This window comes from the organism of the source record quoted next, unplaced genomic scaffold (assembly GCF_019419815.1).
Source record: "Pyrus x bretschneideri cultivar Hongxiangsu unplaced genomic scaffold, Pyrus_bretschneideri_v1 Contig71, whole genome shotgun sequence".
Classification (NCBI taxonomy): Eukaryota; Viridiplantae; Streptophyta; class Magnoliopsida; order Rosales; family Rosaceae; genus Pyrus; species Pyrus x bretschneideri.
In genome coordinates this window covers 1,371,268-1,392,694 of record NW_025999811.1, presented here as the reverse complement: position 1 = coordinate 1,392,694, position 21,427 = coordinate 1,371,268, and the positions used below count along the sequence as shown (strand labels likewise).

Sequence of the window (21,427 nt, the reverse complement as noted above, 5' to 3'; positions counted from 1 at the left end):
TATCGATATCAATATCATATCGATTACTTTACATAAAAATGATAGTAAAAAGAAATTTGAAAAGATATTCAAATTTAGAAGAAATGTAAAAGTTTTTCTAATATTTAATCGGTAGAGTGAGAATATTCACAAAATTTATTGAAAATCTATTGATGTAAGTCGAAAATAATTGAATTTAACTGAAATTTAAGAGTTTCAGAAAACAAAATTCTAAACCAATTCCAATCATAATCCAATGAGTTTTCACGTTTGGATTTGTAAAAAAGAAAAGAAAAAAAAAACCCAAATAGTTGAACCCTTCGAACCGGAACCCAGTTGGTATTGCCTCTGGAATTTGAATTCCATTGCTTTCTCGATCGGGTCGATTGAAAATGTGACCGGCTTTTCATCGACGAGAGTCTTCTGTTCACAAGGAAGAGGATCTTTCAAGCGTGTTTTTGGTATCCAGATCAGGCCAATGAGATTGTTTAGTCCCAGCCGCACGATCTAATTTAAAGAGATCGGACGGCTCCCCGCATCATCCCCATCTTTGCTAAAATGGGGGTCCCTCATCTCCCCATCCCACCCCTTCAAGAGCCTATATATATCGCAGAGAGGTTTCTCTTGAATCCTTGATTTCGCTCACATCACTCTCTACGTATTCGTCGTCTACACAGGTACACAAATTTGGTTTCTTCTTCTGGAATCTGTGAGGGTTTGACGTCGGGGACGATACGAGATGAGGAGGAATTGAGATTCAAATGCTACTGCATCAAAGAGGGGACTGGGATTCAAATGCTCGGATCTGCTGGTGGTAAATTCTTGCTTTCGTTTCAATTTTGTTTTGTTGCGATTCGTCTTGGTTTCTTGATCCTGCATTGTTTCTGTGAAAATTGTGAAATGGTTGAATTTCAGTGTTAGTGAGATGTCGAATCGTGTGTTGGTGGATTAGTGGGAGCTAGATTTAGATTTCGTGTAGAAAAATGCGGGGTTAGCCGAATTTGCGATTTGGAGTGACTGAGGAGGAGCATTGTGGAATTAGGTCTCTTTGAAGTAATTTGAATTTGAAGTACATGTTTGAGATTGTGGACATGGTGGTTATCAGAGACCTCTTCACCTAATGGAGATTGGTCTGGCCCAGGTGAGAAAATCCAACTGTTTGTGTGCTGAGGGTTTGTTTGTGAGATTGAATGCAAGACAAAAACTGATTTTGAGTAGGAAATATAGGTTATGACACGGTTTCTCTTGAAATGGTGATTTTGGAGAGGTACTTCCGCCCACCAAAAAATAATATGCACTTGTTTGGTGCCAATGTGTGCGACCTGAGGGATTGGATACTGAGAAACAAAGCATCGCCATGCTATAGATGTCTAAAATTGAGGGGTTTGACTTTTTTTAATTGATGCATCATTGAGAGTGTATTACTTGTGTGACTTGGTAAAGTATTTAGTGTTATTGCTAATTGCGTTCAATTTCATTTGAGGTATAACCCTAGAAGGTATGTTTGGATGCACAGCAGATGGCTGGCTATATATGTTGGTTGCTTTCACTCATGTATTCATTGCTGTTGATGTGGCTTGGGAAAGTGTTTAGTTTTGCTGATTGCTTCCAGTATTTCTCTTGATCTTCTACGTGTGTTAAAATTTGAGGTGATAAATAGTTAGTTGAATAGGAAGTTGATTGGTCTAGATGTTAAGTTGGACAAAAACGGGCGGAAATTGTAGCAGAAGATGGAGGCTTTTTGGATGATTTTTGAAGTGCGTGAAGGATGATTTTGAAGTGTTATGCTGATTTTTAGTTGAATGTTATACTAATTTAGTAACAATTATGGAGTAATGGTGCGATTTACCATTAAAATTTATGAAAGCGCTTGAATAAAATCGTAAGCGTATGTTAGTTTATTCTGAAATTTTAACTAGCTATTGTAGTATCATGACTATGGAATTTTAATAATTGTAATATGAGTTCACTAAATAGTGTAAAGATGAAGTTCCTCCAATGGCTGGTTGTTGAAGTATTTGAATGTTCATAGATATTGTAAAGAAGTATTGAAACTTAAAAAACAAAACCCAGATATTCTGCCTATTTAAGGCAAATTTGTCAATTTCGTGAATCCATCTAGCTAGTTGGCATTCTACTACCTTCCCAAGTTATCCCACTCCATTAGCTCTCCCCACCTATCAACACTTCTCTGATGAAAACAGCTACCTTCATTTCTTATTATGGCAATCTTTTGCTATTTTTTGTTTTTGGGTTGATGTGTCTAGGTGTGAGCAGCAAGCACATGTAAAGTAGAGCACATATTATGTCCCACTCAAATACGACACTTTTCTTTATTAAGTCCCAATCAAGGAAGACACATGAAGTTTGAAAAAAGAAAACAGGATTGCGAAAAATATCAAATTTAAGATGAATGTTTTACTTACTAACATAGAATTTAGGTTGGGGGCACATGTAAAGTCTTGTGCCCGACACCAGACATCCTTACTCCACTAAATAGTGACTTTTGATCTTTTTGCTATGCTAAAACTATCATCAAATACTTTACATTTTATTTTATTTTAATTGTACAAATTTTTCTAATTAATTTGAGAAAAAAAAAACCATTATTTCTTTGGTGATTTGTGGTCGCAAAATATAAATATTTTTTGAGGAGAGTTGCAAAATATAAATATCAAGAAAGATAATTTATGAGAGTTGAACTAGTTGTTTACTTTTCTCAATTTTCTTTCAACAAGTGAGATCCGTAACTAGAGATGTTTAATATCTGTTTTGGTTCACCTACTATAGTGATATAAAAGGGTGAGACTGAGCGGCGAACTTGAAATGTACATATCCTTGCTTTTGCTGCTATGCATTTCTGTTTACTTGTAGTTTACCATCATGGAAATATTTTTGTACTTTTGCAATTTTACATGATTTTGACAAACTCTTGCTTGAATGAGATTTCATTTTTCTTGTATATTCCGCTAGACTTTTGCTGTTTTCTTCTGAAGACCGTCATGCCATTCTATAGTGATCTGTGATATTTTACTTTTAAATTGCCTTTTCTCTGATGGAAAATTTTGACGCTTCATGTATTTTGCAGGTCTTATGACCTCCAGCTTGAAGAAGTCATTCAATTGAATTTTGGAACTCGTTCTTTTGTAAGGAATGCTGTTAGGTTAAAGACATCTTTTATGGGGTAGGAAGTGGGGGCGAAATGGTTTTAAATTTCAGATATTTAAAGACATGGAGGAGACACAAGACGATAGAGGGCCAGCAGAGCAAGGGCCTCCAAAAGCATCGTGGTGGCCTTCAGATTTCGTGGACAAATTTGGATCTGTTTCTTTAGGATCCCAAGAAGAATCATTGAGTAATACTGAATCACCTAGAAGTTCGAACCAATATGTGTTGTCATCTCAGAAGGCGTCACAAGTAGTTTGGCAAACTGGAATGCTCTTAGAACCGATCCCCAATGGTTTCTATTCTGTCATTCCGGTGAGAATTAATTGTTGGTTATACTTAATTGTTATTTTCTTTTTGTTGAATCATTGATAAAAAAAAAATTTCTGTTCTTATTCTTGCTTCCCGTCACATCTTGTCTGATTGATGTTAGAACAGAGATGACTGTGGCAGTAAACAAAATGCCATGTCCTTTTTGTTTTTTTATATTGTACTTCAAATATCTATACAATCGGATTTTTTTGGGCTCAAGGAAAGGTTTGATTTGACAGAATAAAAATTTGGAAGTTTTAGGTGCAGTTGTACATGTGTTGTCTGTTCACGTGCACACTTTAAAACTACTTCAAAGAAACATTTTGATTAATTTTTCCTTCCCTTCAAAATGACAAGAAATCTTAAGTACATCACTCGCTTATTCAAAGAGTAGATGTACATATGCAGATAAGTAAAGCATTATCAACATATTTCTAATTTAGTGTTGTTGAGATGGTGTAGCATTCACTTGTAATTATCATTGGCTTTACTTATTTTGATTTGTTTTCACTTGTCCACTGTGGTTGAGATTTGATCATTTCAATTGACTAAATCTGACAATATACAGGAGAAAAGGCTCAAGGAGATCTATGATGATATTCCTACTCTTGATGAGCTTCATGCTCTTGAAGCAGAGGGTTTGAGAGCCGATGTCATTCTTGTAGATACTACAAAGGACAAAAAGGTGTCCATGCTGAAGCAACTGATTGTGGCTCTGGTGAAAGGATTGAACGCAAATCCAGCTGCAATGATAAAAAAGATTGCTGGATTGGTGAGTAATTCATATGTTTTTCTGGATCTATATTGAAGTTACCTTGAGTACACACTCTTTCTCCATTTTGATCTTATTTTGTCTGTTTGATTAATTTCTTTATGCCTTACATCTAATGATTTCAACTGTCAAAGACTGCCACTTACGTGTTTTACTATTTCTACTTTTTTATGATCATAATATGAATCACAATGCCATGTAGATATGCTACCTGGTTCTGGACTTAGGCTACAATTTCTTTGCCTATTCCACATAACTTCTTCAGTTACACGTATAAATAAACATCCATGAGATATGAATCATAGAATCTGTGTTATCTAAAACCTGATGTTAGTCAATTCTGCTGCTATACTGATATAGACCATATGCTGCTTATCAGGCGCTTACTGGGTCAAGTTTTTCATAAGCACTGCTTGTGATTTCTTTGATTAATAACTTAGGACATGTTAAGATCATTAGGACGTTGACTTAACTTCGTTTGCAATGCCTACGCAGGTTTCAGATTTTTATAAGCGGCCAAATGCAGAAAGTCCAGGACAAGTTGCACTTGAAGAAACCTCCCACATGTTTGAGAATCGAGGAGTCCAACTTTTGGGGCAAATAAAACATGGTTCATGCCGTCCTAGAGCAATCTTATTCAAAGTTCTAGCAGACACTGTAGGTCTTGAAAGTAGGCTAATGGTGGTAAGCTTATCATTTATTTGATGGTGTTTAACTGTTCTAGTTAATTGATTTTTTTTCCCCATGGATATTATACGGTTTCCATCCAAATGATAAAAAAATTGTCAATTATATGATATAAGTTCTTATTATTCTTAATCATGATTAGCGCTGAAATCTGAAATGCTGCCTTTTGCTCCTTGTGTTTCTTTTTGTATCAGGGTTTGCCTATTGATGGAGTCGTTGAGTGTGTAGATTCATACAAGCATATGTCTGTGGTCGTTGTGTTGAACTCTGTTGAACTATTGGTCGACCTGATGCGGTTTCCTGGGCAGCTGTTACCCCGATCAACCAAAGCAATATTTATGACCCATATTTCTGCAGCAGGGGAGAGTGATAGTGCAGAGAACGACTCGTGTGATTCACCACTAGAACCGAACAGTCCTCTATATGGATTCTCAGAGAGAATGGATCCTGACAGGTTAGCTGATGCGGTTTGTAAAATCCTAAATTTGTGTAGAAATAGAAATTTGGAACCTGTAATGATTGATGTTTTTGTTGCAAGCATGTGCTACAAAGAAAACTTAGGTGTTTCACATTTTTTCCGTTGCAGTGCTGAAAAAGATGATAGTCCTCAGTTCCGAGGTAGATTTGATGTGCCCTCAAATGCACAAGGTCCCTCATTACAAAATATAATGTTGCGACCTATTACCTCCATTGATAGAAAACTGAGGTGATTTACGTTTCCTGTCTTGACAAGTAAAACTCTAGTCTCAAAATGACTTTTTGCATGACCATTCCCATTGCGTCCGTTTTTTTCCTTCTTCTCATTAAGTTTGTCCTATTGCTTGGCATTTTCTTGATTTGTAAACTCTCAAATGCATGGGACTATGAGTTGTCTGTTATTGAGTTACTTTTTTAATCCCTCAGTTTTTCACATAGTGAACCCAACATTGCAACTACATTTTGGCGGCGTAGTCGGAGGAAGGCCATTGCTGAACAGCGGACCGCTAGTTCAAGGTTTTATTCATCCTAACGTATTTTTTAAAAGTTGTCTTTCAAGTTTAATTTTGTAAGTTTTAAAGATTCAAAACTCCCATAGTTCATGATGATAAATCATGTTTTGGTACGGATCTAGGATCATAGCAGCTCCATTTTTATTTTTATTTTTGCATTGTGTGATGATTTGACCAGTAGGAACTTGACTTTACTGAGTTGTCTTATGTAAGGGACTAGAGAAAAATGACATTATACAAGCTACTTTTGACAATAAACTCAAACTGGTTCCCTAGTAATTCTTCTGTAGAATTTATGTATTGATAAGTGAAGTGAAGTGATAAACTTTTTGTTCCGGATGCCAAAACTTTATTTATTTATTTTTTTTCAGAATGTGATACCTTTCTCTCTCAAAAAGTTGTCATATCTTTAGCATAATATAGTCTGCTCCAGCTGTGGTTTTAGTTGTATTTCAATGCATCTTTTAGTCTGTCCTCTTGTTTACAGATGGCTTTTTGTAAGACCTTGGCATACTGTACATAAAATGCTTCTTAACAATGTTCAAGTTAGAGAGGCCTGGAGCTAGAGATGGAATTTTCATGTTACTTATGTCAGATGGTTTGTGTGTTGTCTGTATCTGTGTTGCTTATGTGCGGCACTCTTCTGGGTGCATTTCTCTGGATAGATGACAACAATACTAACATCATGTATACCATTATCTCTATGCTATCTTTCAAGACGAAAAGAATAAGAAAAAGTTGACTGTGAATTTCCCTATCATTCGAGTAGTTTTGATGGTTTAATCTCCCATTAATGCCAATAAGGTACCGACTTCTTGATGGACTACATGGTCTATAGCAATGGTGACAGTTTCCATTTTTCCAGTTATATTTAGGATGGATAATGTTCTTGTGAATCAAGATTTAGCTTTTTGGTGCCATTGTATATTAATAGAATGCTCATAGAAATGCTTGCACAACATAAATTTTCAGGTCAGATACTTTTTGGTTCTTTAGCCAGTCTATGATTTTCCATGATATTATTTACTAGCCCATGTCCAAAGTTGGTCTAGACTCACCTTTTACTCTTTAAGCAATGTCATTGCAACTCTTTCTTGTTTTTCAGTCCAGAGCATCCTTCATTCCGAGCACGTGGGCGGTCTATGCTCAGTGGTGATAGGAAATCTTTTAGAGATTATGCTGATGACATGCCTACCTCAAGGTTTTATATCTGTCGATCCTATTACACCCCTTTGTATAAAATAAACCTTTTGATGGATGGTTTACTGAATAATCCACAAGTTTATTGTGCGCTGAGGCAGTGGATATGAATTGAGGTCTTATTCCTTAACAACGAACAGTATTGATTTCCTTATTATTTTCATGTTTACAAGATTGGGTGGGGAATGGTTCGAATGGAATTGTATCCTACAAATGACAATGCAGCGGGTGCAATTTATAGGGTCAAACTAGGCCTATGACCTTTGGCCATATATGTCTTATAGACATTACATAATCACTTAACCCAAACTAAGCCTGGGGCCAAAAAGCTATCCCTGTTTATTCAGTCAGGCCAAAAAAAGATAGTATACAAAATTGCTCCCTCCTTGACCTGAGGGCTTCAGTTGAATGCAAATGAAAAGTAAAAACCCATTGGAAATGACTTCAGATATAAAAGTTAATGCTTCCATTCCCATAATGTCATTATCTTTTTTGTTAAATTGTTCATTATACTCCACTCATTGTCTCTTCTGCTCTATACTATCGGACTTTAATCTTCACCAACCGTACTTGGCCATTTGGAGATAACTTATTGATATAGAAGTATAACGTGCTCAACTAGTTGCATACCTAACAGGTTGATGTTACATTGTCTGCTGAATTTAGTATTGGGTAATTTTGTGTGTGATTATTTTTTGTTTTAGCTTGTATACGATGTTTCTTTCACAGCTCAATCTACACATCTTTAAGAAATATATACATGTGGTCTTAAACTTGTCTTCAATTGATTGTAGGTACAGGTCAGATGGTGCATCAACGTCAGAAGCTCGCAGATTAAGAAGAAGAAGCATGAGCATTACTCCAGAGATTGGCGATGATATCGCAAGGTTGATGTTTATTTCATTATTTTCAAAAGAAGTCTTTGCTTCATATAATTTGTCAATTTCACATAACTACTCCCTTGTGGGTAAACTGATATTTTTCCCTTTGTAGAAATATTTTGGCATCTTTCATTTCAGTTTATTTGTTATTTTTGAAAAGAAAAAATCTTGGTTATTATTATACCTTTTTCCTCGTTATATAATTCTTATACTGTTAGAATGTGTTTCTCATCTTTGTATTTGATTGTGGTTCTTATGATCAATTTCACAGTGCACGAGTCTTTTATTAGGGGGTAAGTATTTGTTGAAAGTATCTGAAAGTTATATCAGACAGAGGACCCATGATTCAATTAAATGGCAATAGGTCAATAAAACATTATATTTTTAGAGCTCTGGCACTCTGAGGTGCTTCCTAATGTGAGGAGCCATGAGAAATCGCCATCAGGCAAATGATGTTGTGTGGATTGTGGACAATTGCCTCGTTAACACGTTATTTTTGAGTTCCAGCATCACAGAAATGATGACTAACATTGTACAGTACCTGGAGCTGATACAGTAGCAAATCACTGCAATCATGTCTACTTTTTGTTTTCTTTTATCATGAAAATTAGTTTTCTTGTTTCACATATACCTAGTGTGATCTATCTTGGCTGGTCTAATGTTTTTGTGTTAAGTGGTTCTTGTTTTGCTCTGGTTGGTAAGGTTTAGTGTGACGTTGCTTGTAGTAACTCCCATCATGCTTTATACCTGATTTCTCACTTTCTTCAATATCCTCATTTCCTGTCAATAAAAAAAGTTTACTCTGCAGGTTATTTAGAAAATCTTTAAGTGATGTGAGAGAAATTTTTTGCTTGAATGATCAAATAAAATTAGTACACTTAGTTCTGTGTAACTAATTTGGAGAAGTTAGTGGCCAGTTTTTGTTCTTAACCCAAGTTCCTTGTAAATATTATCTCTGGCCAGGTTATAAAAATTTGTTTCATGTGAATATTTGGCATCTAGTATATTGTTCATGTGGAGGCACCCATAATTCTAACTTGAGAATTATGTCCAAATCGGATGGACCATAAAGAGAATGTTATTTTATCTTATTTTGGATGTTTATACAATTAATAAACTATGAATCTAATGAATTATATAGGGCTGTACGAGCAATGAATGAAACATTGAAGCAGAATCGTCTTTTGAGAGAGCAAGGTGATGATGACAGATCCGGTCTTCAGAAAAATGTACGTTTCTTCATTGCAGTAACAGAAAATATGTTGTCTATTGGAAATCAATGGTTTAATGGTTGTGTTCTGAAGGTAGGATAGTCAACTGGATGACTGCACTTTTTGTTTGTTTTTTGATTTTGAGTGTTTACTTAGTTTCATTATTTTGGGCTTTGAGTCTGATCACCTGGCCGGTGGATTTATATATGCTTGTTATTTTGGTGTAACATCTTTGCTAGTAGTTTAAAATTCTGGATGTATAGTAAATTCTTAAACCCTGCAATATGGAATTGTATAGATTAACGTATTAATGTGTGTCTGTGCTTATATATACATATTAGAATGAAGTCTTGTTTCCCAGTCATCAGGTGCATGAAATTTTGGACTGACCTTGTTCTTACATCTAACAATCCAGTTGCAATGACTTGCATTGTGATCTCCTCTACCCATTTATAACCTCCTCGTGAACTCTTTGCATTGCTTCCACATCCAATGTACAGCTACTCCTGTATCTTTATTCCATAATGTTGTAAATAACCCCTTTTCTGATTAGTTCTCTAGTCTTGCTGATCGCCCTACATTGAATCTACCTGTTACTTCATATAGTAATGTATGTAAAGCCTAAAGGTAACAAAACTTACACATTCCTAATCAATCTTACAAGGGAACGTGATTTTTAGTTTACAACTGGTGGGTAACCTTAAAGTCAATGTAATGTTGGTGATGGGATTAAAATAAATAATAATAATGAATATAATCCATAAAAGAATATGAAGTGGACTGTAACTCTAAATAAGAAATATCTAACAAACAACTTTTCTTGACTACTCTCCCACTCCTAGGTGAATGAAAGAGATGCATTCGATAGGCAACACAAGTTAATTAAATTCCATTTTCTTAAGAAATTCTAATTTTGACTCTAAAATTTCCATTATCATTGGTCTTGTTTCTCATGTGTACCTTGCATATTGGGTAGATGTGGATGATTTCCAAGTGTCAAATACTAACAACTTTAGCGCTCATATTTTAATTATCATTATACTCTAAGATTTAAGAATATTGCTAGTTTTGGGCTTTAAAGTTTTCAAGAATTTATAATGAAGCAATTAATGTTGTTTTGGGCTTTAAATTTTTCTTTAGATGATTGTCGTGAATTTTCTGATTGAAGATTGCTTTATGTTTGCTTCACCAGGACCAAATCAGTTCTCAAAAAGCAATTTCATTACCTTCATCTCCACATCAGTATAGGAGTCAAACATCTGCTAGAATAGGACCTTCAGAGTTTGCGACAAATGATGAATTGGTCTTAACATGGAACAGAATTCTTGAATCTGCCACATTTGATAATAAGCCTCTATTGCCTTACCAGGAATGGAATATTGATTACTCAGAATTGACTGTTGGAACTCGTGTTGGAATAGGTAAGTATCACTTGTGTAACATACAGTACTTCACTCTGCTGTGGGCTTGATAAGTGAGAACCCCATCTATTTCCTGAGGTGAAAATTTTGAGTTTTTTTTTTTTGAACAAACGATATTTTCTACATTAGGGGTGGAGGAAGTGTGCTAAAGCCTCACAATGGGCTAGCAAAGAAATATGAGTTTGTTGTGAAAGAAATTCGTGTTTGTCAGCAATATTGTTTCTATTTTTTTTTTTTCAATATCAAAGAATTCTTTTTACTATTACAAATCATCGAGTCATCATTAGATAAAAAAGACATAGGGGGATGAAATACCCATTTTCCCAATTGTTTACCAAAACGTAATTGGATTTTGGTCCTTCTGTAGAAAAGTATGCTCCTTAAAACCCTGGCAAGTCCCTGAGAAAGCTTCTGAATTTCAGGCTGTGAAGCTCCTCTTTCCTTGGAAAAGCATCTAAGTTTTCCATTCTGAAAAATTAAAAATACAGTTCTAATTGATTGAGCTTTTTCGGTTGCTTCTACATTTAGGGTTCTTTGGAGAAGTCTTTCGAGGTGTTTGGAATGGAACAGATGTTGCAATAAAGGTTTTCTTAGAGCAAGACCTAACTGCTGAAAACATGGAAGACTTCTGCAATGAGATATCCATTCTTAGGTATTTCTCACAGATACCTTGATTATTGTATTGTTTTTATTTTCTTTCTGCTGCAGGTTTTACTTTTTTATCCTATATTTTTCTAATGTGTTCTACATTTCTTTTGCACGTGGGTATCCAGTCGTCTTCGGCATCCTAATGGTACTTTCTGTTCTGATTATACTTTCCATTTTTCCTTTGTCTATGGTTTTATACGTTGGAGATATAGTAGATAGTACACATTTTCTTTATTTTATACTGCTGTGGAATTTACCGTGATGTTTTCTGCAGTTATTCTATTTTTGGGTGCATGCACAAAGCCTCCACGCTTATCAATGGTTACAGAATACATGGAGATGGGATCTTTGTATTATTTGATTCATTTGAGTGGCCAGAAGAAGAAGCTTAGCTGGCGAAAAAGACTAAGGATGTTGCGTGACATATGCAGGTCTGTTCACTCCATCCATGATCTATGAAATATTTTTCACTCCACGTTTTTTGATAGGACATAAATTTGTTGGTTCATGTTCTTCTTTATATTTATTTGAACCCTAAAGAGAACTGACATGTGTTTCCACCATCTATGGCTTTTGGTTCGTAAATTTAGAATTACCAGCTGCTAATAGATGAACTTCTTTAGCTCTGAAACTGACAGTATCGTAGACAGTCTGACAAGACTATCGACATGTTATCGTTCTGATTAAGGCGGTTAGGTCCTATATGTTGGCAAATGCTTGAAATGTTTCTGTACTTTGTTTTTTGGAGGTTTGAAATTCCTTATGTTTGTCTCCAAACGTTTAACACTGCAATACAAAACCAATTTGATCTTATGTCATCTCAGTTTGCATGACTTCTTAGTATGTGTAAGATAGAAGATTCTGTAAGCTAGGTATAATTCAAGGTCGTAATAGAATGAACTCAGAATTTGGCGTTTCGTGAGAGTTCCGTGTAATGTAACTTAATCTGTATATAGGATCATTATCATTATCCAAACGCCTCAGCGCCGCCTATACATTCAAGTAAAAGAATCAGATAAATTTGCTTAATTTTATGTTTTAGTATTGATAAGTAGTGACTGGAATCTTTTGTTTGCAACTGAAGGGGGTTGATGTGCATGCACCGGATGAAGATAGTTCATCGTGATCTAAAAAGTGCAAATTGTCTCGTGAATAAGCACTGGACTGTCAAGCTCTGTGACTTTGGACTCTCAAGAATAATGTCTGAGACAAACATGAAGGACTCGTCGTCTGCAGGAACTCCGGAATGGATGGCACCTGAGCTTATTCGAAATGAACCCTTCACCGAAAAATGTGATATTTTCAGCCTTGGGGTGTTAATGTGGGAGCTCTGCACTCTAAATAGACCGTGGGAAGGCGTTCCACCAGAGAGGGTCAGTAAGATATACTATTTTCGTTCTTGTTCCGGACATGTAGCTAGTATAATCCAACCATCTAGCATTTTGAGAAAGCTAGAAACTTTTGGGGTGAACTTTAGCTTTCTTCTATTCAGGTAGTTTACGCTGTTGCGAATGAAGGTTCCCGACTGGAGATCCCTGATGGTCCGCTAGGCAGGCTTATTTCGGGTAATCAATTGCTTAACCTTAATGAAAAAAATGTCCAGAGCTTTATACATTTTTCGTGCATAATCGGGCTTCCGATCTGACACATTGCATTTTTGTACAGATTGTTGGACGGAACCGCAGGATCGACCGAGCTGCGAGGACATACTCTCCCGGTTGTTAGACTGCGAATACTCACTTTGCTGATACAATCTTGTTTCTTGTGTATAGAAAACATGGTAGAGGTTTTCACTTTGTATTCTCGGCTTTAAGGTGTATGCTGTTGTCAATTTCTCATCCTTTTTTGTGCTTTTAATTTTGCATCCTCCGATGTTTTGCTGCAACTCAGCTTTTTTATTCGACTTCCGACTTCCGAAAATACTTTCGACTACTTACATGTTAAGGGTCAGTCCTTCTTGCAGACGACGGATTAGCAAGCAGTTGTTCCTTCTTAAAGACTAATTACATTATGACACGTGTGCAAAAACTTTGTTCATGTTAGTAAACAGTTTGGCAAAAGGATGACAAGATATTATTCGATGGAAAATTGAAAACGATAAGAGTGAGGCATGAACAAGAAGTTCAGAACTCCTTACATTCTTCCTCTCCGATTTCATAAACTAGGTCGCATTAGTTTTATTTTTCAATCGAGGATTGGGCGCCTGTTGAGTGCATCTTCGAATCGACAACACGAATCCACTCTCATCTCCGTACTCATTTCGTTTTCGGGTGCCGGATAGTAGTCCTCTCTCAGCTGCACATCCCTCAAGTTGAGGTTGTTATTTCTCACAAGGAACATCATGAAATGTTCATGAGCCGTGCCGTGGATGAAGAGCTTCCGAAACGTGTCACATTCCGACAGCAACCCGGCAGCCGGAAGTGAGAGACTCCTCTGGTTTACATCTCGGTCTTGCGGGGGCCAGTAGTCGAGTACACTGAGGGACAAACTTCCAATCCCAGCCAGGAAGAACCTCTCCCAGAGGCTAAGGTCCATCTGTCCCGGCGGGGCAGTCAGTGCATAACCCACTGTATCACCACAATCCAACTTCATCTTGGACAGGCGAAGATAGCCTGCGAGGCAGCTCAACCCGAATTCTCGCTGTGTGGGTCTGTGCTTTCCCCTGCAATCCCCTTCAACCCGAATGTGAATCTCCTCCAGATTGGGACAATCATTGAGACCCACCGACGGCAATGGAGTCAGCAGCTCACCGACCCCAACCCAAAGCGAAAGGTAATGCAGCCTCTCCCATGTCTCATCATACCAAGACCAGTCACCATAGCCATGGCCATTGCTTCGTGGCATATAGGAACACTCCCCATCCATCCCCAACTTGCACTTCTTGCTACTTCTGTTTTCGTACTCAGCCGCCCAATTCAAGTCCATGTAATCACCGCCATCATCACCATTGCGATTCAACCCAATGCCACCACCATAATCAATGCCATCAAAGCCATCAGCATCCTCCTGTTCCCATACGCAATCAATGTGCAGGCGCTGAATCCGATCACGAATGGGCTCCAGAGCCCGCAATGATGCGGCGGCATCCAAGTTCTTGCAACAAGAGATCCCAACATCCACTAAAGTCTTCTTCAACAAACAAGCCATCGTCCTCAACCCCTTAACCGTAATTCTCTTACATCCAATGACCTCAAACTTGGCCAATCTACAACACCCTCTCGCAATCTCAATCAGCCCCATGTCCGTCAAATCGGCCGAGTTCTTAATCGACAGCGACTCTAGCCCTGCACACAACGCAATGCCGTCGAGCTCGGACCCAATAGCTGAGCAAATCCCATGGAACTGGCCCAGCTTGAGCAATCTCAGCCTGGGGCACTTGGACCCGAGCACTTCCAGCGCCAACCCACTGTCTCTCACGTTGTTACACACATCCAGCACCAACTCTTCCAGCAGCGGAAGCCCCGAGAAGAAGTCGTACTAACGCCGCGCGCCCGACCCGCGCGTCTTCGGCGGTGAACCCATTGTCGTTTGGGTCGCCGCGGGCGTTGGCCAGCGACGTCGTATCGACCAAATGAAGGACTCTGAGCTCCGGACAGTTGGCGGAGATCGATAAAAGAGCCTCCTCGCCGACGAAGCCTATGTATCTCGGATCGAACATACACGCCACCAGGAGATGCTGCAGTTTGGGACACGCCGCCGTGATGGATTTGATCTCGTTGGCCTTGAAACCCTCGGTAAACGACGTCGTCAAGAGATTGAGCTTGGTGAGAGATCGAGCCACGCTGGGATGGGCTTCCAGAACCGGCGGGAGGTCCTCCGTCCAGTAGTAGAATTCCGACAAGTCGAGCTCCAAGAGGGATTGACACTCCGAGAACAGAGGAACGAAGTCGGCGCCGGGGGGCGAATGGGGCCGTTGATGCCAGCGGACGAGCTTGACCCGGCGCAATCCCGGCCACAGACGGGAGACGTTCTGGACGGTGTAGGGAGATCGGGAGTAGACAGTGAGTGAGGTGACGGATGGGAAGGCTTCACGGAGGCACTGGGCGAGGAGGAGAGGGTCGGTGGTGGCGGCGGAGGGGGAGAGCAGTGCGTGGCCCCACGGGGATAAGAGTGATAGGTCGAGCTGGTCCACCGCTGTGAAGCAAATCGGGATCCGGTGGAGGTCGCGCGCGTTGCCCCGGAGCGTGAGAGAAGCGCGCGTGGCCCTCTCCATGCTCCGGAACTTCTTGCACACGAGGGAGAGCGAGTTCCGGGTCCGGGTGTCGGAAACTAAGGTGATGATGGCGGATAGTATGACCTCCGGCAGGTCGTTGATGGTGGTGGCCATGGCGGTGGGATTTCCCCAACGCGCTTGCCGGTGGCCCGCTCTTGCTTCGGAGGGAGGGAACGAGCGAGAGGAGGAGGGAGGGAAAGAGAGGAGGATCGGAGGGAGGAGTTACTGCTATGTGGCGGGGTTAAGACAGTAGTGGAGTAGAGCACACGCTGTGAGAGCGCGTGGATAAAGAAGGAGTGTTTGTCGTAGTCATTTGGTGGTGGTTTTGGATATGGATGGATTATGGATACGGAACATCTATGTGATTGTGTACTGTGCTTTTGCAGCTATCTGATTCCTCCTTTTTCGTCCATGATATGAGCCTTCACGTAGCATTTCATGGAAATATTTTTGCTCCTGACCGCTAAAGTGACGGTGATGCGCACTACATTTTTGCTCATAATTAAATTAGATAGTGATGCTTACCATTCTATTTATTATCGTTAGTAAACAAATTTTGTACTCATTAAAATAAAATACGAGTCGTCGTAACCTTTTTCTATTTCAAGAACCTTTTAATGTCTCCTTAATTTATGCGATTTTTTTTTCAAAATTATGTTCCATGGGGCTTGACTTTTAGTTGTTCGTTGCCAAGATCATCTAAACTATGTATTAACGCAAGTCTGTTTGTGAACTAAAAAAATGTGAAAAGACAATATAATTTTGTATCATAAAAATAAAATCATGGGCCTTAATTTAATTTAGCATTGATCAACTTTTATATTTAATAAAGCTTCAGCCATATATGATCCTAGCATATCTTTGGTATTAAAAATTTCATGCTCTTTCTCTCTCTCCCTCTCTCCTTCCCATTCTGAAAACTTTAAAAAAATGTTAGTGTGTGGGCATATGCTAATTTTAATCTTATGCCCAAATGAATGGTGGTGGTTGCTCATTTTTTCCAATTGAAAATTGAGACCCAATTATATACATGCAGACCTAAACCCTTAACTGCGTTGTCCGGGATCTATTTTGTGGACGTGGTGGTGCTGCGATGGTTGGCGACCGAGGCGAGGCGCTGGATGTTAGTTCGATGTGGTTTTGTGGGTGTTGGTACATTGAGATGGGGTTTTGGGGGTGGTGATGCGGTTGGGCTGAGTATTTGGGGTGGTTGGTGGAGGCTTGGCTGGGGTTTAGGGGGCTAGTGCGACTGTTCTGGGAATTTTGAGGGGATGGGACTGATGGTGATATTTGGGAGTTGCAGGTTATTTTTGTTAAAGCAAGGAAAATTGAAGAAGAAATATGTAGGGCTATTTCAAGTATAATGTTAGGTGGGAAAGACTTTTTTTTAACTTTTTATGGAGGGTAGGAATATAAGGCTATTTTAAGTATAATGGTGGGTGGTAAAGACTTTTATTTTACTTGTTACGGAGGGTAGGAATATAAGGATTTGGATCCTTTCTGGGTAGAGGGTCCGAATCCTGCTGACCAAGGCTACAATTATTATAACTTTTAGAAGGGTCTCTTTATTTGTAGCAATTGGATATTGATCCAACGGTCTGTGTTCCTTGGTCAGCAGGATTCGGACCTTCTGCTCAGGAGAGGATCCAAATTCAGAATATAATGTAGTTGTAGGGTTAGTGTATTGAAAACACAGTCCGGTTCACCAAGTGTCATAATACAATTGATTGAAAAAATTTCTTCAAATGTCCAACCAATTGTTTTATGGGAACTTTAACGAAAAGCTCCCGGTATTGTTCACTTTAACGAAAAACCACATTTTTACACTAAAAAATCAATCATGATACTATTCATTTTACTCTTTATTTTGTCCTTATCATTAAAACTCAAAGTTTTCAAGCCATTTTCATTAGTTTTTCTTTGTATTATTACTTTTGGTGTATCGGACCGTATTCCTATCACACTGAAAAATATCTTATTGGAGTGGGCATAACACTGCTCTTGATAAATTGAGCACTAAAAGTTCCATGGTAATTCACACAATTCTATTTTGAAAATTTTTATTTGAACTCATATAATCTCGTCCACGCCCAACTTAATTTTTAAATATAAATTGTCTTCTTTATCCTATTATACAATTACTGTTAGGACAAGATGCAATTAAAACTAAAATTAAAATTTATCTATAAACCCATATCTACGAACCAATAATCAAATTCTCAAAATCACGCAACTTTTTCTCCTACATTCTATTATGAATAGTGGCTAAGTCAGGATTTCTCGGGGGAGGGGCGAACTTAAAAGAGTGCAAGGTTAAAGAAAAATGGCAACAACTAAATCTTTTTATATAGTAATGTCTTCCATAATTAATCAACCTGAAATGTTTGAAGGAGGATTTAAGCATTGTTTCTTATAGTATTGTTCCATTATGTAACTGTAAAATGGAAAGAAAAAAAAAAAATCTTAGACTCTTAATCCTAGATTAGATTATACTATAGTATGCATAACAACTAATCCAACCATAATTCAATTAATCAATACCAATAAGCATATAAATTATTCGATAAATAAAAATTCAATTCAACTAATCATATGAATACAACTAATCAATTCAACTAATAATCAAGAATTCAAATTTTTTTCACCTTAAAAAATAATTTCATAATTTCATATCAATAATCATAGAATCATATCAATAAGCCTGTTAGTGCATTACCATATGATTCTATACCAATTAAACGAAATTCGTATTAAATAATTAATTAGTGTTAGGGGATTATAAATTTAGGAAATAAAAAATTTACCCTTGATTGAAGGTTGGAAGCCGGCGGCTCAAACTTCAGTGGCTGAAGAGTGGCTGTGATGGCTGCAAAAAGCCAACGGGAATCAACCTTCCTAAATTTTCCGTTTCGTTGGGTGTTGGTTACTGGGATTTTGGGGGCAAAGTTGCCCTCTCTCTGTCTCTCATTGGCGAATGGGAGAGGCTGAAACAATAAAGGAGGACACGGGGCTGAATGGACTGAGGGAAGGGGACGCGCGGTCCCCCATATATATATATATATTTTTCCTTTCAAACATAAAAAATGGCGTCGTTTTAGTTTAAATTTTGTTTTTTTTTACTAGGACCAAAACGACGTCATTTTGGCTTGGACGTTTTAAAAAAATAAAAACCCAAATCTACTGCTGCTGTGCATAATAGAAACAGAACACCGGAAACAAAGGGGCTACAAGCTTGCACCAGTCGGTTTTCTAACAAGGGGAGGGGCTAAACCCAACTCTCCAGTGGTGTTTTCCGGTGAGGGGAGTGGCGGCCGCTACTCCTCGCTCCCATGTGGCTTCGCCACTGATTATGACTAAGGGCTTGTATGGTTGTGCTTTTAAAATGATTGAAAGTAGCTTTTAGAGAAAATGTTTTTATGTTCCAAAAGCACTTTAAGTGCTTTCTACAAGAAGTATCAATTATGTGCTTCTTCCCATAAACATTTTAAGTGCTTTTCCAGGATTTATTAACATTTTTACTAAAGGTTGTTTCAAAAAATATTTACACCAAAAACGTTTTCAATCATTTTAAAAACACACTCAAATGAGTTCTAAAATCCTTAGTCTGTGTACCCCCTTCTATAATAACCAAACTATAATACGCTTTATAGAAAGAAAAAAACATGCATGCCAACATTTGGCAAATTTTGCCTAACTTTGACAACAGGACATCCACCAGATTCCAGTTCATGGCTTCCAATCAAAGAAGTGTACTCTCCATCATCTTTTCCATTTTTCTCCAGATTCCTTTCGTGCAGATAAGTTTTGTCAGTATCATGGAAGGAAATATCAAGGGATATACTTTTGCATCAGTTCGTAAATTTTGTTAAATTACAATGGGCTTGAAATTTCTGAAAGAGATTGAAATATCTGCTCCTCAACCTAGTCTACGTGCTTCTTTGAAGAATGTTATTTCACTCTAAATTTATCATAATTTCCCAACACTTAACTAGGAAGTGGAATATTTCTAATGAATAATTTTTTAATGAGAATTATTACTGGCACTAAAAAAATCTCATTTTACACTCCAAATTTTCCATAATTAGAAAGAAAAATATGGATGTAGAATGAGATTTATGGAGTGCTAATAACAGTTCATTTTTTAATATTTACATAATTCCATAACCCTAATAACGTTCAAGTTCATCTATTTTTATTTAAAGCCAAGTTCCCCTTCTAAGGTTTTCATACTGCCTTCTTGGAGGTGCCACCGTAGTTGTTAAATTTTGAAAACGAGGAACAAATTCAAGGTCATGATTAGCGCCATTGAACGTTTATCTCTACTTCGACTTTGAGATCATTCGGGTTTGGCTTTTTAGCCAAATTCGTTGTTAATTAAATTGAGTGTAAAACTTCTGTTTAATTCTTGGTAAAAATGACTTTTAGAATAAAATTATGAGTAAGATCAAAATCTAATTTTTGTCTCTTGATACATTAATAACCTCATTTATTAATTATATTTTGATTTTTTTTTAATTATTTCTCTTTTTCTTCCTAATTTTTAATGTATTAATTTTATTTTATTTTCATTTTCATTTCATTTATCGTAATATATTTTGTTGTAAACATTTAGATAAACTAATTTTTGTTATACAATATATTTCGATGTACTTTTTCTTCTTCATTTAGGTACGTTAAATTTATTATAATATATTTCGGTGCATATATTTATGTACACACATTTCAGTACATACATTTCGATACAAATATTTAGGTACATTAATTTAGTATAATATATTTCAGTACTAACATTTCGCTATATACATTTCGGTACACACATTTAGGTACATTAATTTAATATAATACATTTTGGTACTAACATTTAAATACGTTAGTTCAATATAATACATTTCGGTACTAACATAATGTGTCTTTCAAGTTTGAAGAATGTTAAACAAAATTAATAAATTCAAAAACTCTTTTTTGGTCAAAAAATAAATTAAATTTGTATATTAATAAATTTAAATATTTAATGGGAGACATTAAATAAAATGCACATTAATTATTTTGAAGTAAGGACACATGAAGAGATTATAATCAATATGTAATCTAACACAAAAAAAAAAACCCCTTAAATTGAGGTATTCTATTTTAATGAGTACAATTGACACACCCCGACTGAAATCAAGGCGTGCTGGCTGTCACGTGAGGGTGACGTAGTCATGTGCACAGTGCGGAAGCAAAATAATAAAAACAATTACGAATAAATAAAAACCAAACTACTAAATAAGCTAGTTAAAGTAACCCACTAGTGCGAGACTAAGTGTGATAAACATAATCAGAGCACAAAAAGCCTAAGTGCAGTCTAGAAGAACGAATACTAATTACAGAACACCCAAAGGTGATCCTACATTTGTGTTGTTCTGTCAGAACCACCGTCAAGTCCTCGGGAGCCACCAAAGCGCTTCTAACTAGGAGCTGGAGGGACGCAAAACAGAAAGTGTGAGTGGGCAAAAAACAAAGCTTTTCAAAATCATTTCATTCTCAAAAGTTCTAACCCCTCTCCGTAAAACCTGTATAATTTCCCAGAAAAGTAGGATATATAAATATATCACAACCATGCTCAGAGTAGCAACATTCACAAATATGTATGTATGTAAGCCATGCCAACTAACTCAGCACATGATGTAAGTAACCTAGGTAATGTCAATCAATGTAGAAAATATGTTAGCCGGAGTCACCTAATGTGACCTGTACGGCTGAATCTAGAGCTCAAATCCATAACTCAATCACTACACTTGCACACGAGTCGGAACCACTTAAAGTGGTCTGTACGACAGGATTGGGTGTAAATAAATACACTTAAGTGCTATGATCACATGAAGACTGTGCGAATAATCGTGGGTCACCTACGAGTCGGAATCACCTAAACTGGTTTGTACAACAGGACTGTGCACCTAACTTGGATCC

General features: G+C 37.4%; 2 protein-coding genes across 12 annotated transcripts; one reads left to right on the top strand and one right to left on the bottom strand.

Moving 5' to 3' along the window:
• The first annotated feature begins 599 nt into the window (after positions 1-599).
• On the top strand, positions 600-13,185 carry LOC103959884 (serine/threonine-protein kinase EDR1). Of its 11 annotated transcripts, XM_009372254.3 has the most exons (18): positions 600-793; positions 895-1,120; positions 3,068-3,459; positions 4,025-4,228; positions 4,724-4,912; positions 5,110-5,369; positions 5,502-5,621; positions 5,819-5,908; positions 7,010-7,105; positions 7,899-7,991; positions 9,127-9,214; positions 10,389-10,617; positions 11,146-11,269; positions 11,391-11,410; positions 11,540-11,696; positions 12,350-12,638; positions 12,758-12,830; positions 12,931-13,185. In XM_009372254.3, the coding sequence occupies exons 3-18, from the start codon at positions 3,211-3,213 to the stop codon at positions 13,011-13,013; spliced, it is 2,364 nt and encodes a 787-aa protein (XP_009370529.1). In that variant the 5' UTR covers positions 600-793; positions 895-1,120; positions 3,068-3,210; the 3' UTR covers positions 13,014-13,185. The 11 variants fall into 11 exon arrangements, with proteins under 11 accessions (XP_009370529.1, XP_009370530.1, XP_009370531.1 ...); XM_009372255.3 differs by lacking the exon at positions 895-1,120 and having other exon boundaries at positions 600-790; XM_009372256.3 differs by lacking the exon at positions 895-1,120 and having other exon boundaries at positions 5,831-5,908.
• Positions 13,186-13,315: 130 nt separating this feature from the next.
• Positions 13,316-15,831, bottom strand: LOC125472702 (F-box/LRR-repeat MAX2 homolog A-like). The gene is given in 2 exon segments (XM_048574451.1): positions 13,316-14,739; positions 14,741-15,831. Coding segments are annotated over 2 exon segments (2,142 nt in total). The 5' UTR covers positions 15,593-15,831; the 3' UTR covers positions 13,316-13,449.
• Positions 15,832-21,427: the final 5,596 nt, after the last annotated feature.

What these genes read in the sequence shown, in the direction of transcription:
- LOC103959884 (XM_009372255.3), top strand. Translation starts at nt 3,211, where the DNA reads ATGGAGGAGACACAAGACGATAGAGGGCCAGCAGAGCAAGGGCCTCCA. An exon ending in TTGAAAGTAGGCTAATGGTG is followed by an intron (nt 4,913 to 5,109) that starts GTAAGCTTATCA and finishes TTTTTGTATCAG; the next exon opens with GGTTTGCCTATTGATGGAGT. An exon ending in GATGACATGCCTACCTCAAG is followed by an intron (nt 7,106 to 7,898) that starts GTTTTATATCTG and finishes AATTGATTGTAG; the next exon opens with GTACAGGTCAGATGGTGCAT.